Source organism: Anticarsia gemmatalis, chromosome 15 (genome assembly GCF_050436995.1).
Source record: "Anticarsia gemmatalis isolate Benzon Research Colony breed Stoneville strain chromosome 15, ilAntGemm2 primary, whole genome shotgun sequence".
Lineage (NCBI taxonomy): Eukaryota > Metazoa > Arthropoda > Insecta > Lepidoptera > Erebidae > Anticarsia > Anticarsia gemmatalis.
The window spans coordinates 10,988,975-11,004,452 of NC_134759.1; the positions used below are offsets into that span (position 1 = coordinate 10,988,975).

Consider the following 15,478-nt stretch of genomic DNA (forward strand, 5'->3'; position numbering starts at 1 on the left):
TTTTTAACCAAGCCTTGAAATTGAAGTAGAAGCTATTTTAAAGAGAAGGGAGGTTATTCATTTTATGCAAACGATACAATGCTTGTATTAGGTAAATATTAGTATGTTAGTTAAAAATATTTTACTTTTATACCGGCTTATGTTATATACTGACTAATATTTACGTTAGGAATGCCAACTAATTAAATTGAAATACAGGCAGGCTTACAATGTTAGTTTACGAGTCCATTACTGCTTACTACCTATTGTGCTTATCTAGATGTAAACCTCAAACGAATTGCTTTCGAATCATAAAACAAAGTTTGTAAAGAATTTTCTTTGTATGTTCATAATAATTTTTAGATTGTTATCGTTATTTTTCGTTTGCGTAAGCGTGAGCCCCAATTTATGATTGGATTAAAAATTTATCGGTCTCCGTAAATTAATTTTGTGAATTATTTTGTATTATTTCTACTTTATAATGTTATGGGTCAAATATTTTGTTGGTAGAAGTAGCCAGTTTTTCTTTTGAATTTAACTGAATACCACGCATTTAAAACGATTAACTCCCGGTTTCTGAGTACATTTAGTGGTGGTTTATCTATTCAATAGCGTCTTTTATATGAGTTTTAACGCCATTGAAAAGACCGCTAAATGTACCTCAGAGACTGGGGATAAGTTACTTAAAAAATAGCCTTAGTATCTTTGTAAGGTAGGTATTATATTATTATATTGTAGGTAAATCTCCTTAGTCATTTTGGGAATGTTAAGTCAGGGTTTGCTAATAAATCATTCTTATTATGTATTCACACAATCAATAGTCATACATTTTCTTTGGCTTCCCTTCTTGTGATCATTTCCCCGTACTATAATTGCAACAAAAGATTCACTACTTGTATGGAGAGTTCTCGGAACGGTCTAAGAGTAAACATTATCTGTTCTTCGCAGAATATAATTAGGAGTTCATGAGAAATAGAGTCCATTTCTACTAAATTGTAGAGTAGCAAGATATTTCCTATGCATTTAGATTTGTGACAACTATTTTATGAACACCATCTTATTGAGAAACCAATCGAAATTTAATTTTGTTGTGCTACTTTCAGAACGGTTTTTAACGTAACAAACAATTATAATAAAAAAATATTCAGAATCCGGCTGTTCCCACGAAAGATACTTTGCAATCAAAAATATGAAGCAAACAAAGACCTCATCCAACTTAAATATTCAAAACAAATTGTATCAATAATTTATAAAATTCAGCTTGAATCTGGAGGCACGGAAGTGCCCCCGCAAGTCGAGCAAAAAAAAAGCGGCACGGCCGTAACATCCTTTTCTCGAAGCGATTCGGGCTATTTTTGACAACCCTATAATTTCGTTGTGGATAAAACAAGAACAAGAAGCCTAGATTTTCAGCAACTAATTAGTCATTGTATAAACACGGTATATTTAAAATTTCAGTCAATTTGAAGCAGTAGTTTAAGAATGACAACTTGTTAAAATTTTGAATTTTGTCACTCACTGATTCACTGACTCACTGACTCACTGACTCACCGATCATCAAAAGTCTAAGGTTCTTCTAGCAGACTTAGAAGCTTAAAATTTAGAATACAAATAGGGTTTAGTGTCTTAATCATGGGAAAAATGTAATATTTCCTAATTTCGGTCCAGTTTTCTAAATACACCAACTGCAACAATAACTTTGTAATCCCATATAAATGTATAAGATTACAAGGTTACATTTGCAGTTAATGAATTATTATTACTGTAGAAAATAAAATAAATAGGTGTAAATAGGTACCTACTATATAAGGCATAGCGGGAGGGGGTATAGGGTGGGTAAGGGTGTTAAGCCCATGAAACTGAACAACATTCCCATAGGAAAATATGTTGAATTATGAAAAAAAAACGTCTTTCCATACAAATTGGACTTATGTTCGCTCTACAAAAAGAAGTGAGATGCCATCAAAAACATTCTGTAAAAACCTCAAGTCTCGCCGTAAAAAGTTGTGAGATCTATATAATACCAAATCGATTAATCTATTTAGTCTCTACTTAAAGGACCTTCTGTCTTAAGTTATTACGTATGTTATTATCATGCCAATTAAAAAAAAAATACCTTTAAAACAAATAGGTCGACTTGGTCATCGCAAGAAAACACAAATTCGCCATTAACATTTCAGGAGCATTAACTTCTCTTCGTGCTGTGTAGTGTGATACATACTAATAATTAAATCATGCGATGGCCAGGTCGGTCTATTGGTTTTAAAGGTATTTTTTTAAATTGGCATGATAATAACATACGTAATAACTTAAGACAGAAGGTCCTTTAAGTAGAGACTAAATAGATTAATCGATTTGGTATTATATAGATCTCACAACTTTTTACGGCGAGACTTGAGGTTTTTACAGAATGTTTTTGATGGCATCAAATATTACGCGTTCGATGCAAATTCCATTGAAATGTGATTGTTTGCAATCGAATATCAACGTGTTTCCATTTATGCTAGCCTGGTATACGAAGCAGCGATACGTATGAATATATAAATTGTACGTATGAGTTGCAATAAAAAAATATTTCAATAGTAGTACAAACTCGTATGTAAATAATAAATACATTATTTTATTTTATCTCAATCTTGACTTATACATCTGATTTCTGATTTTTATAGACTGCGAACTTTCTACAAATTGGCTGAAAACATTTGATTAAAAGACTCAGGATAAGATAAGATTATCAGATAAAAAGCATCTTTAAATATCCCAGAGTATTTTAGGCACAAGATAAAAATAATGTTATTTATATTATGACAATTACTTACACAATAAAGTATAGCAATTCAATAAGATTTTCAGTGAAGGTTTAGCTGTAACGCTAGTCGTTCGTTGTTTGTTAGAAATATGCTGATAAGACGTACTCGTACATAAACTATTACAATTTTACAAGGTACTAATAGAAATGGTAAAATATAAATGTAAGGTATATCCCTCAGGAATAGATAGCGTGATGTTTTTCCTAATTTATATTTAGTCCAGTTGATATTTATAGGGAGCGCGCCTCGAGACCGACTTTCATATAAAATTTAAATAAGGTTATCCACCCTTTAGACTTGAAACTGTCCTTCCGACCGGCAAGAGTTTCTGTAGTACAGTAGTATTGATAGTTGAATTATTTAGCCACTTTTACGATAAGCTGAACAATCAATTACATACACAAATCTGTGTTAGACCTAACGTGCTCTTTGTGAAACTTACAACAATTTTTATCATAAAAATCAATACCCACCGACAATTGATAAATTTTAATGTATAGAACAACGAATCATACATAGCTTCTAAGTAGAGATGTATTTGCTTTATTGCAATGTGGAAAAATTACTTACGACTAAAATATTAACAAGTATATAATACCATAATAATATCATACGAAAACGCAAACTTTGAAATTGTATGGTTGCTAAGCAAATACTATAGCACTATACTATACTTATACATTTGCAAAAAACCGTATGTCAACAGATTGCGTCATTATTGTTAGAACGACGATATTACAGTTATCAGTGGGAGGACAATATGACATTATCAACTTGCCTTTCTAGAATGTTAATTGAGTGACGTCACTACTGTGTAGGAGGAGATAACAGGTTTGGATCGAGTATTTTGACAACGTAGTCAAGCGGGGATATAGCTCAGTGGTAGAGCATTCGACTGCAGATCGAGAGGTCCCCGGTTCAAACCCGGGTGTCCCCTTTCAATTGGTATTTTTGTCCAGGGTTTTTGTGAATTTCTAGATATTTTTACCTGATCTGTGAGTGCTGGGTCGGCGCCGTGTGCTAATAGTAGCTCAACGATGTCGTTTGCGTCAGCCGCGCATGCTGCGTGTAGCGCCGATGAACCAACCTGAACAAATACAAGATATTATTATTTTTTTATGAAAATTACTATAGTATAATATGCGAATTTTGTGTGTTTAGTTGTTTTTTCAATGCATTGTAGGCCTTGTACGGGCTTTATAAAAAGAAAATTTGATTTATGTATAACAAGCAAAGATATTTTGATTAGATGCTTTCTATCCTAGTTTAATATGTAACATTAGTCGCTACCCTTATGTTCTCTACATAAGGGTACTACTAAATGTGGGTGACCAATTTCAAGTAAAAGTCAATAACTGTTTTAATATGGTCCCTAGAGTAAATAATAAAATAATTTATCATTTAAAGATGTAAATGAAATACCTGCGTTCCGTGAATAGCAATGGAACGTCCATTAATTATATTTTCGGAAGAACTGAGAAAAATGGCGCCTCGGAAATAAGCAGTCACGTTTTTGTTTTTATTTTGCTCTCGCCATTGTTGAGCCTTCTCATTATCAGATTTGTAATATTTTAAAAGAGTAATTCTGGCGATGAAAATATTTTTATTAACAAAGTATACTCTACAATTCCTTTCCTTTCAAATTATTACCCATTTTTTGTGAGTTTTAGCGTATATTTAGCGGTTTTAGAATATCTTGCTATATTTGTATATTTGTATCGATTTGCCTTGCCTATTAGTATGTTGTCGATAGAGAAATTAGTCTCAGTTCAATTTGTTTTAATTATCGCTAGAATCGTCAATGGAACAGATATACGTTATCACTAAAACTGCCTTTTCAACTACCTTTAACCTACCTATAGTTACAAAGACGAGCAAGCGAAGCTATTTTTAAATAACGAAGAAACAATGTTTCCTCTCAAACTGCGAATTTCAAAATTAAAACCTCCGTTGATGCGAAAACAAAACCTTATAAAAAGATAACTCACATTGTTTTGTAGATGAACATTGGCGCCGAATGCAAGCAGATGTTCTACGATGCCTCGGCAACCTTGGGCACAAGCCATTTGCAATGCCGTCACTCCGTTCTACAACAAAATAAACCTTACTTCCATCACAATAAGAGTCATTGATCCTCAGCAAATATAAACAGCACCCAGTATTAAGCGTGGATGTTTTATTCATAATATTTTGCCTTCTGTAATTGCCCTCTTTGTGTGAATGACAAATTAATATGATATGGGTGTATTATATTTACCATATAACCTTTATGAGTTAATTAGATGGTGATTTTTGTAATTTATATTTATAGAGGTGTGGTGTAGATAGTGGCTCTTAGTTATTTTAGTAGGTTCTATATCGAGAAATGTAAAATGGCCAACTTTGAGCCGAGTATAGCCCGGCGCTCATTATTGGCATAGGCAAGTAGGTAAAAGGATCCTTCGATTTATTTTGTTATAAATAAATGCAATCCCACAAACACTATCTGAAAACTATGTCCAGCCTAAAGGACTCCTCGACACTCTTAAGGCAGCTAAGAAATAAAGACTCATACGCCATCTTTTTTTCTATCGGCCGGAATCAGGTACAATCTCATTTCAGATACCAGGCAATCAATCATAAACTCACGTTGTCAACAGCATCGACATGGCACTCAGCGTCCAGTAGCACTCGCACCAGTTCCGTATGTCGGTGTACAGCGGCCAGGTGCAGTGGAGTACGTCCTGAGTTATCACTGGCTTCCTTTGAAGCGCCTTTAGATATTAGGAATGCAGCAGTTGAGGAGTGTCCGCCTTCGCAAGCCACGTGGAGGGCTGTTCGTCCCACCTGTAGAAATAAAGATTTTTGAAGAGAAAGTTTATATGATAGTTTAAGATTAAGTCTCAATTATGATGAAAGTCAAATAGGTTAATTTAAGGTAAGGCCTTAATTCCCTGAGTTTTAAGATCGAACTAAGTGTTGCCGACATTGAAAAACTGACGAAGTAAAAAAAAAAATTTAAAATGGGCTATAGGACAAAAAACTTTGTAAGCATTATAAGTCGAAAGGAAACCTACTGGAAATAACTTAAAGTATAGAATATTTACTAATAAAATCATCAAATACGTTTACAAGATCTTTTAACATCAAAGTGAAAGCTATACGACTAAAAAACAATAAAAACATCCTGGAAACTTCCTTACAAATGAAAAAACCTCATGAAAAGTTCTCAAAGTAAGTCGAGTATTGAATAAGTGCTTTACTCAGTGAAGCATGCCTGTATTTCTAGCTTTACCGAAGCTAGTTAGATCTGAGCAGTCAGCCGGAATTAATAGCTAGAGTAGAAATTATCGGATCTTTCCGCTTTATACGATACAGGAAGTGCATTAGGATATTAAGTCGATAAAGGCTGGACTAGTGAAAGAACAGATAAATGGAATGCGAAGATAAAAACTGTAATAGAGTTTATAAACAGAAAATAATACTTACTTATTAGTATGTACAGGCAAAAAATAAATGCTTATCTTTTTATGCGAATATCTATCTTTTTAGGGATTTATTTTTATTTTTGCATCATCGTTTTAAACCAAAAAATAAAGTGAAGTCACGATCCTACAACATTTTCAAAATTTTGAATACAAGTGCTAACTCAAGTAAATTAATTTGCGATCTACATAATATGTATATGATTACCCCTTCAATGTAAGCAAAACGCATTCCTTTTTAATCTTTGTCATCTAGAAAATTCTACCTACTCCTCACATTACTAGTTTCCAAATATATCTAAGTGATATCATTTTCAATTTCCTGCAGCGATGCGTATAGCAAAGCAACGGCGATATAAACCGAACATATTTCTTTCACTTTTTACTGAACTCGATATAAAACATGACAATTATTCACGCGTCGCATTATTATCAGTGCTCGGTGACGCGAAGGCTCCGTATGATTGATTGTCCATGCGTGATGTGATAAAATTCTCCATACGTTAAGATAATATTGAAGGAAGGTATTGGAAAGGTTCGTTTTTGTTCTAATATTTACTTTTTTTATGTCTTTTGTTTGGAGTTAACTAAGCCTTAAAGATTTTTTATATTATCCTAGTTGAATACGTATATACTCGTTGCTATTCTTGGTACTTACTATGTTGTTACAAAAAAATAACACAAAAGCATAATATGCATTGTTTTAACACGTACCTATAATAATTATGTCGTAACCTGAGCGAACTGAGTCGGTACAATGTTGTACCACCTGTCTGTAGTGTGTCACTTGGTACTAGGAAAACATAACGTATAAGGCATTGTGATGTTAGGTAAGTAACAAACACATTATTAGCACAGGTAGTATAGAGATATTTTACCTGCACCCCGCCCACCCAGATATTTTGTCACACAAAACATTGGTTGTTCGTGTAGTAGTGTTAAAACCTCCATAATATAAAAATATTGTCCCATTTGTCACCATTACAGTCGACTGAACATAAACAATCCTTTTATGCTTCTCCTAAACAACACAAGACAGTGAAGAATTTGCGGAAAATAGACCAATATCGAATTATAAGGGTTCTTCTGAAGCCCGACAAATCGGTTTATCCAGCTTCACCTATGTCAAAAAGCAATATACGATATTATGATAACAGAAGGAAAAGAAAAAGTTTACGAATGTTAACTAAATATAGATAGAGCATTTTATTTTTAAATGTTTTTCGTGTTCATGTCGATCGATAGTCAACTTCAATTGTCAAGAGTCGCCGGAACCCGATGTTGTTCCACAATCAGACTGTGTTTGCTCTCTCGTGCGTGATTAAGAGCCTCTACACAGAATAACAGTCCTCTGTGACCACGCGCATCAGATGACAAGTGGGAGGATGGGAGACCGTAATTGCTAGTACTAGGGTGACATAGCCTTATTGGAGTTCTGTCTGTTTCAGCACCAATTTCGTGTTGATTTTCGACGCCGTTGTTTGGTTTACGCGAGTGCTTTGTTTTGACGTGTTCGGTTTCGGCGCCGATTTTATACATTTTGGTCTAACAGTACCATGTTATGCTTGCCTAGTACCTGGCACACTAAATAGTTCTAAATCAAGGTTAGGCTTAGTTTACGTGTGGATTTTAGTGAAAAGGAAATAGACAAATATTTTGTGCGAAATGACTGTATGTGGATATGTCAATAATAGTTTTTTCATAATAACACTTGTCATTTAATTATAAATTTTCCTTCATCCAGTGTATTCCCATAGCGAACTTAGTAATAATGTAATATCCTTAGTACATAATACAAAGAAGTATGTTTACCTATCTTAGTTATTTCTAAGAGCTAGACAACATTCTGATTAGCTCTCTGCCTACTGTAACAGTATCGATTCTATCTTTATTAATAAACAGTGCTCGGCTATTACTCCGATCCGCTACAAAACGAACGAGAGTTATCTCAAATGCTTTGCATTCTTTTCATCGAATACAATGGTGGCCTCACTGATTAAGGATTGCTGTTTCAAAACGAGAGTTTATTGTTCCATTTTCAATGCAAAACATCTACCTTGACTACTAGGAGTTCATGACTTTGAAAGAGGTTATTAAATGCTTCAAGGTAAAACCTTAAAACCGTAAGAAATTAAAGCATTATTTGCCATTTCTCATTGAACAATGTTGTTGGAAGTAAAATATTTGTATTCCACGAAATGTCATGTTCGGGTTTATGTTAGAGACGTGTTTTCCCTCAATCCCATGGATTAGCCGATCAAATCACATCGTGTGTAGCTTGTAATCTTCTAATCCTACACATGCTTGTTGATTATCCTATATGTAAGCCGTAGATATTATGTAGAGCAATGTTAAGAGTACATACGTATGTGTATTTATTCGTGTTGACCCTTAAAAGTTATTTCTAGTCCGATCCCATTTCGTCGCATCTATTTTTAACCATTGCTCCTATTTTTATATTCTATCAAAAAACTAAAAGCGTTTCATTTTATTTGTTGAATCGATTGCTACTAGACAGACAGACAGAGTTACTTTCGCATTTATAATATTAGTATGGATGGTTTGTTTACTTTTCATAAGTTACGAAGGTTATAAAATAAGTGTTAAGGAATACTTATGTATTAATTTATAGATTTTTATTTAAGGTCAAGCAATTCGAAAACAGTCGTTACACTGAAGAAATCTTTACTTAAACATAGAAGTTAAAGAAATTGAATAATGTAATTCTGTTTTTGCCTAGAGATAGGTAATCTTCTTACGCTCGTTCACGCCATTTGCGGACTTACACAAATCCGATAAGCTGTTGTCGAAACTTAGTCGAAACCAGTTAACCTTTCTGTTATCCTAACCAGGGAAATATGTAACTGAAGGCAGCTTTGAAATTGCGTGATGTAATTTTTGTTTTTCTTGTTAAGTGCCTGTGAGTTGGTGCCAGATTTTCCTTAACAACTAAACTGAATAAATCTCAATTTTGTAGTGCGAATTATGTGTTCCATTTATATTTTTACTAGCTGACCCGCGCAACTTCGCTTGCGTCACATAAGAGAGAATGGGTCAAAATTTTCCCCGTTTTTGTAACATTTTTCGTTGCTACTCCGCTCCTATTGGTTGTAGCGTGATGAAATATAGCCTATAACCTTCCTCGATAAATGGACTATCTAACACTGAAAGAATTTTTCAAATCGGACCAGTAGTTCCTGAGATTAGCGCGTTCAAACAAACAAACAAACAAACAAACAAACAAACAAACAAACAAACTCTTCCGCTTTATAATATTAGTATAGATTTTAAATAGTCAGTATCGTTAGTAGCCTATCATTTTAAAATGTTCTCTCTAATATGCTTCATTCAATTATTGTAAACTACTTTGCACTTATTATGTCCTAGTACTGTGAAAATAATTAATAATAATAATATTATGCAATTATGACGTATTTATTGTTACTATTAGACCTAATAAATCGATGACAAGTTTATTTACACACATTCATCTTTGGATTTGAATTTATTGGTTATTTTGTTTTGTTGTACTGGAATTCAGTGCAACAAAACAATATGATTTAATTAATGCCTTTCTTCCCCATTATTTCCACTATCAATTACACCTTTTAGGTATATAAAACCTAGTTAGCAACATTACAAAAAACTCTTCCAAACTTGGAGCAAAACTAAAAAAGTTCGTAATACAATTTTATCTAACTTTTTCACGTAGCTGCGCGTGTAAAACTGTGTGTAGTGGCATGTGTAACCTAGTTTTTCATCAATTTTGCGGTCTCTGTTAGAGAGAGATTTGTAAGTTACAAACAAAACCTAGCGTACCTACAATGTATGTACGAGTGTCTGTTTAAAAAGATAAATATTCACGACCTTTACGAAGGTTTTCGGTTCAATTCTTGGGTCAAAAAATTGAGAATACATTGTTCTGTTAAAAAAATGCCAATCGGGAAATAATTGCAAATTGGCAGGCTCCGTTTATGCCAATTTGTTCACCCCTATTGCCCTATGATATAAATTGTATTTAACTCTTGTCCTTCCGGGAAATCAGGTGTGTAAAAATAACATAGATAATACGTGTTTAACGTTGAGTAATCTCGTATTAAACCGGTGTATTTAGTAAATGATTCAAAGCTCTATGCATGAATAGCGGCTCACTAATAATTTAGCGAACCGTAATGAGGTTTGCATGAACTAGTAATACTAAGTAATTATTTGCACACATCATGAATATATCCAAACTATGTAATATTGTATATTGAAAGAGATACAGAGGGTATTTCATAATTGAAACTTCAGACAGTATTTATGTACCTAATTTTTGTATTGAATACAATTATAACAAGATTGTTGTCCTCCCGAACCGTAAAAGAAGGATAAAAGTGATATTTTGTCTTTCTTAAGGCATCTACTTGTTATTGTATTTAAAATAATTTCCAACACAAGTAGGCAATATTATATGGAAATAGAAAAATATATACTATTCTTCGTTACTGAAAAGTAATATTATCTACTAATACGGATAACTTGTGTCATACATTTAATTTCAAACATACTCGTTCCTAGAAATTATTACTTATGAAATGCCATAGTTGCACGCGTTTGCGTTGCAAAACAATTTCGAATTTCTCGGAAACGGAGAACAGTTAAATTAAAATGTCAGCAACCAATTCTGTATGACATTTATATTACTAGGACTGCAGAAAAGCAAAGGAGTTTTAATAAAATTGTTCACTGCATTATGAAGTCATTTTCGTGAAATCGGTAGCGACAATTAAATAACCTTAATAAGTTATTGGTCGAATTTCGACAGGTTGACGTCTCTAAATAGGAAATAGATGGTTGCCATTACTAACTAAAAAGGTCCAGAACATAACAGCATTTCCTTTCACAGCCAAAACGATGGCTGCAAACTTATCAAACACTCATTAAAAACTTTACAACTTATAACTACCTCCGACTTTACGATTTGTTATATTAATGTAGGTACAGATTCTCGCAATACCTCAAGCTTTTATTTTTAAATACATTTGTTTCATTAAATTAAATGAATCTGTGTTATTTATTCATGTATCTAATTAACCTTCCTTGTTTATTGTTTGCATTCAGATTTGTCATTGAGCATTGTCAAATGTACTAGGGCAACATAAAGGACGAGGAAAACTTTTAAAACAACTTGATGAGCTTCCTATTGATTTGTACAGTCATCAATGTATCTATTAAAATAAAATTATGAATGTCCATGTTTTATGATACTGGGTAATCAAACTGTGATTTAGTTAAAAGCTTGAAAGGCAGTGTTGGTGTGTAATGTAAAATTCTTCAAGTCCATTAATGTCGAACAAAAAAGGTTAACATTTTATTGTGTTACCGCAAATCGGAGCGGGCGAGCTGCGATGATTCAATTTGCTATCTAATTTACCTCCCGGGGTATCCCTCGGGCAATAAATAACTATATTTTCGTCTCGTTCGTTTTATTTTGCATGACAACTTTCTTAACATGAACTTGATATGAGTAGCTTAGATTTAATATATCAAGATTTATTACACATGTCTGATTTACAAATATTTAATATTATTTTGTTTCAATCAGTCTAATTGGAATAAAATATTAGATAAACAATTTCTTATAACACGAACAAAGCATAATTTAAAATACTCACTAAAAGTATTTAGTTCTAACCTCAATCCGCAGTTAAGGATCTTTAATATAGAGAGACGGTTGAAATAAAATAAGCCGCGACGAAATCCTAAAACAATTACGTTTACTTCAATCATCATTATCATCTGGGAACTTCACGGCTCGCTGCGAATTTCTTCCATTTGTGAGTATTTATGCTGCCCTAGTAGATACACAGTTTTGCAAAAGGTATGTCTGTAGATAGGTATTAAATACTTTTGCGAACATAATAACCGACTTTTTAAAAATAGCATTTTGTGAAAACATTAATATTTTGAATGGGTAACAAACGAACGAATTTAAGTAAACGGTCAACGTATCAGGTGGCAATCCATTCGATTTTTTGTATCGCAACATGTTGTCTAAATGCAATGACAAAGGGTGTTAAATCCTACCTCATTGACAAGTGGTACGTATTGAAGAAAAACACAGTTTTTGCTCAAGAGCACTTGCGGGAACAAGCTAGAGTAATACAAGTGCTAAGGTTATACTGTTTCGGTGGCTGGTAGGTTAATCGCGGGATTATTACACAGATGGACGATTTCGTCCATCCGCCTACCGTAATCCCATTTTGCTTCACCCACGGAATGTATTAAATATTCTTTTTGGGTGGTGTTGCTGAATTTTGGCGGCAAATAACGGTAAATTGCTTTGGATCTAGGTAATATTAAGGTCTTTTTTCATGCCGCAAAATTATTAAGCCCTCAGTACAAACCTTCAAAAGTAACAAAGAGAGATAAGGGCACCAATACGGGTACTTCTCAGTACGGTGTTGACGTTAGCTCTCAATTATTACATAAAATTTGTCTAATGTGGCACAAAAAATATTAACATGTAAAAATATTTTGAATGCAAAGTCTAAACCAGTTTTTAACAAGCATGGCGGCCTCAACGCTGAATTCCTCTCATTTTGGAAGGAGACCCTTGCCCAGCAGTGGGAAGGTAATTAGTGTCTTTTTTTAATTTATGGTCGTTTACTGCAACTCAAATATAACGCAACGGCATAGTAGTAGTGATTCCCAGATAATATTAAAATACAAATATGGAACTTAAAAGTTTTATTAAAAGTCCTCATTAACTCGCAGAAATGCACACCCGAGATTTTATAAATAAATCATGCCTATATTTCTGCATCGCAATTTCTCGTCGCTTATTACATCGTGATATGAAGCCGGAGTGATTGGTCTCGAGTACGTATCTATTTCATTAACTGATCGATATCATGGTTCACTTCAGGCCGTAATGAGCCGTGATTCGTTTGTGGAGTATACCGACACTGTGTATCAACATTCATATTGCTAAATATATTTTACAACGTAGTAGAGATTAATTGCTTTTACAGTTAATTATGATGGGTAGTGACACGTGATCATGTGGGAAAAATAGAGTTTATACATAAGTTTCTGAAAGTAAAACTTTGTCCTGTAAAAAGAGAAAAGGAACTTGCTGATGGGCTCACATTTCCACGTTAATAATTCGCTCCGGTTTCGCATGTTTTAAACAGTTATTTGACAAAAAAACCTTTACAACTTTTACATATAACCTCCTCTTGAATTACCCTTTCCATTAAAAAAACCGTATCAAAATTCGTTGCGAAGTTTTAAAGATTTTATCATACATACATATAGGGACAGATGCGGGAAGCGACATTGCTTGCTATGTAGCGTTATAGTATGCATTTATTCTTTATTATTATTTATTCTTTTAATCCTTTTAATTAGTCGTTAACAATTCATTCGCGAGTAGGAGATCAAACTAGTGGACTAGTATAACTGCTTACATCGTCAAAGACAAAATACCTAAACATTATAAAAACATGCCACATTAAACAGTTCAATAACATCTCAGAATGAACAAGGTCAAACCACAATAATATTGTTTCCAAAAACGGCTCCTGTTCTCCGGATGCTTGCGTATAACCAATTAATCGATACAGGTACCATCTGACATTTATGATTGAATTGTATTCATAACGGTTATTGGAAAATACCTTATTTGTTTCCCGAAAAAAAGTTTCGTACTGTTCATATATCAAAGGTCGTTGATCAAATTATACGGCTGTTTTCTGTTTGCATAAAGATTAATATTATGGATTTTATTTTACTATATTGAAATAGAACGTATTGACTACCTCCGTGGCACTGTGGCGTAGGTCGCGACCATTGTGTCGGTAGGACGTGGGTTCGATACCCACACGGAACAATTATTTGTTTAAGTGCGATCCACAAATAATTGTTTCGTTTTCGGTTGTACTTAATGTAACAGTAACATTAAGTGCGGGAGTTGTCTTTAAAAAAAAATGAACAAAACCACGTCTCCTCTTTTATTCCAATGAAAAACAAAGAATCTGAGAATTTCAATTTCTAACAAAGAAGTTACCTATCTAGTCCGGTCAAATTAGACCAAAAAATCAGTAAACCCATGACAAATTCAGGGGAAGCTGAAAATTCTTAAAATTGTTTAAATTATAATTATAAACATTGTCTTAAAAGTCCCAACCGATCCCATGTAAGGAAAAAATTTTAGCGGGGTAATAAGGACCAAAAAATGAGTTTTTCGCGATTTTCTTGAAAACGGTAAGGTTTATCGCAAAATTACCCCCGACATAATTTGTAGATCAGGGAATTTCCTATAAAAAAGGTATCAATAATTTTTTCCCTAAAAGCCACCGCTTCTGAGATATAACGATGCAAAAAATTGCGAGCGTCATAATACACTCATACACTACTTCAACTTGCTTTAGCAATTATAATATTAAAAGAAGTTGAAATCGATGACATCATGGATGCTGATTTAATAATTAATATCGAAAATATAGTAGATATTTTTTTTTCATACAATGATATTGAAAATGATGAAATATCTGGAGCTTTACTTAATAAACTGAATCAAAAACTTAAGGATTATGAGGAACGAGGACCAACAGCGAAACTTTGGATTCAATATTTTTATATGGTTTCAATTCTTAAAGAGTTTTTAAGAGCTGAACGTATGGGGGATTGGAAAGCTCATTTAAACTGCGTCAAAGAAATGCTTCCTTACTTTCACGCGTCTGGACATTTTCCGTATGCTAAGTCTGCACACCTATACTTGCAGGATATGCTACAATTAGAGAATTTCATAGATCCTGAAGTCTATAAAAAAATTTCAGAAGGATTCTTCACTGTGAGACGTTCAGACAAATTAAGCTGTGGCACTTCAACGGACATGGTAATTGAGCAGCCTATGATGAAAGCTATGAAGACAGATGGAGGTATTGCTCGAGGAAGAAGCACAAAACAGGGTGTCATAAGTAAATGGGTTTATATGCATATAGGGTATAGTATGCATGCAATGAATACAGTTTGTGAAAAATTAGAAGATCTGGCTAATGTTAGGATGGATACGACCGAGCAGCATGTTGATGCAAGTGATTCACGAGTAAAAAAAGATGCTAAAGACTTACGAAAACTTTTGGAATGGTTCTCAATACATAATCCTTTTCCAGAGGTTTTGCATCGTTATATCTCAGAAGCGGTGCCTTTAAGGAAAAAAAATATTGATACCTTTTT

At 33.5% G+C, this 15,478-nt stretch overlaps 1 protein-coding gene and 1 non-coding gene across 2 annotated transcripts in view; one reads left to right on the plus strand and one right to left on the minus strand.

Annotated features, from left to right (window-relative positions):
• LOC142979038 (uncharacterized) overlaps window positions 1-15,478 on the minus strand; it is a 68,560-nt gene that overhangs the window by 17,574 nt on the left and 35,508 nt on the right. The window contains exons 6-8 of the mRNA XM_076123794.1: window positions 5,418-5,615; window positions 4,778-4,876; window positions 3,778-3,876 (exon numbers count right to left, since the gene is read on the minus strand). Of these exons, the coding sequence (XP_075979909.1) occupies window positions 3,778-3,876; window positions 4,778-4,876; window positions 5,418-5,615 (396 nt within the window). The remainder of the gene's footprint in view (window positions 1-3,777; window positions 3,877-4,777; window positions 4,877-5,417; window positions 5,616-15,478) is intronic.
• On the plus strand, window positions 3,655-3,726 carry TRNAC-GCA (transfer RNA cysteine (anticodon GCA)). Its single transcript has one exon. It is a non-coding gene; the product is annotated as a tRNA-Cys (tRNA).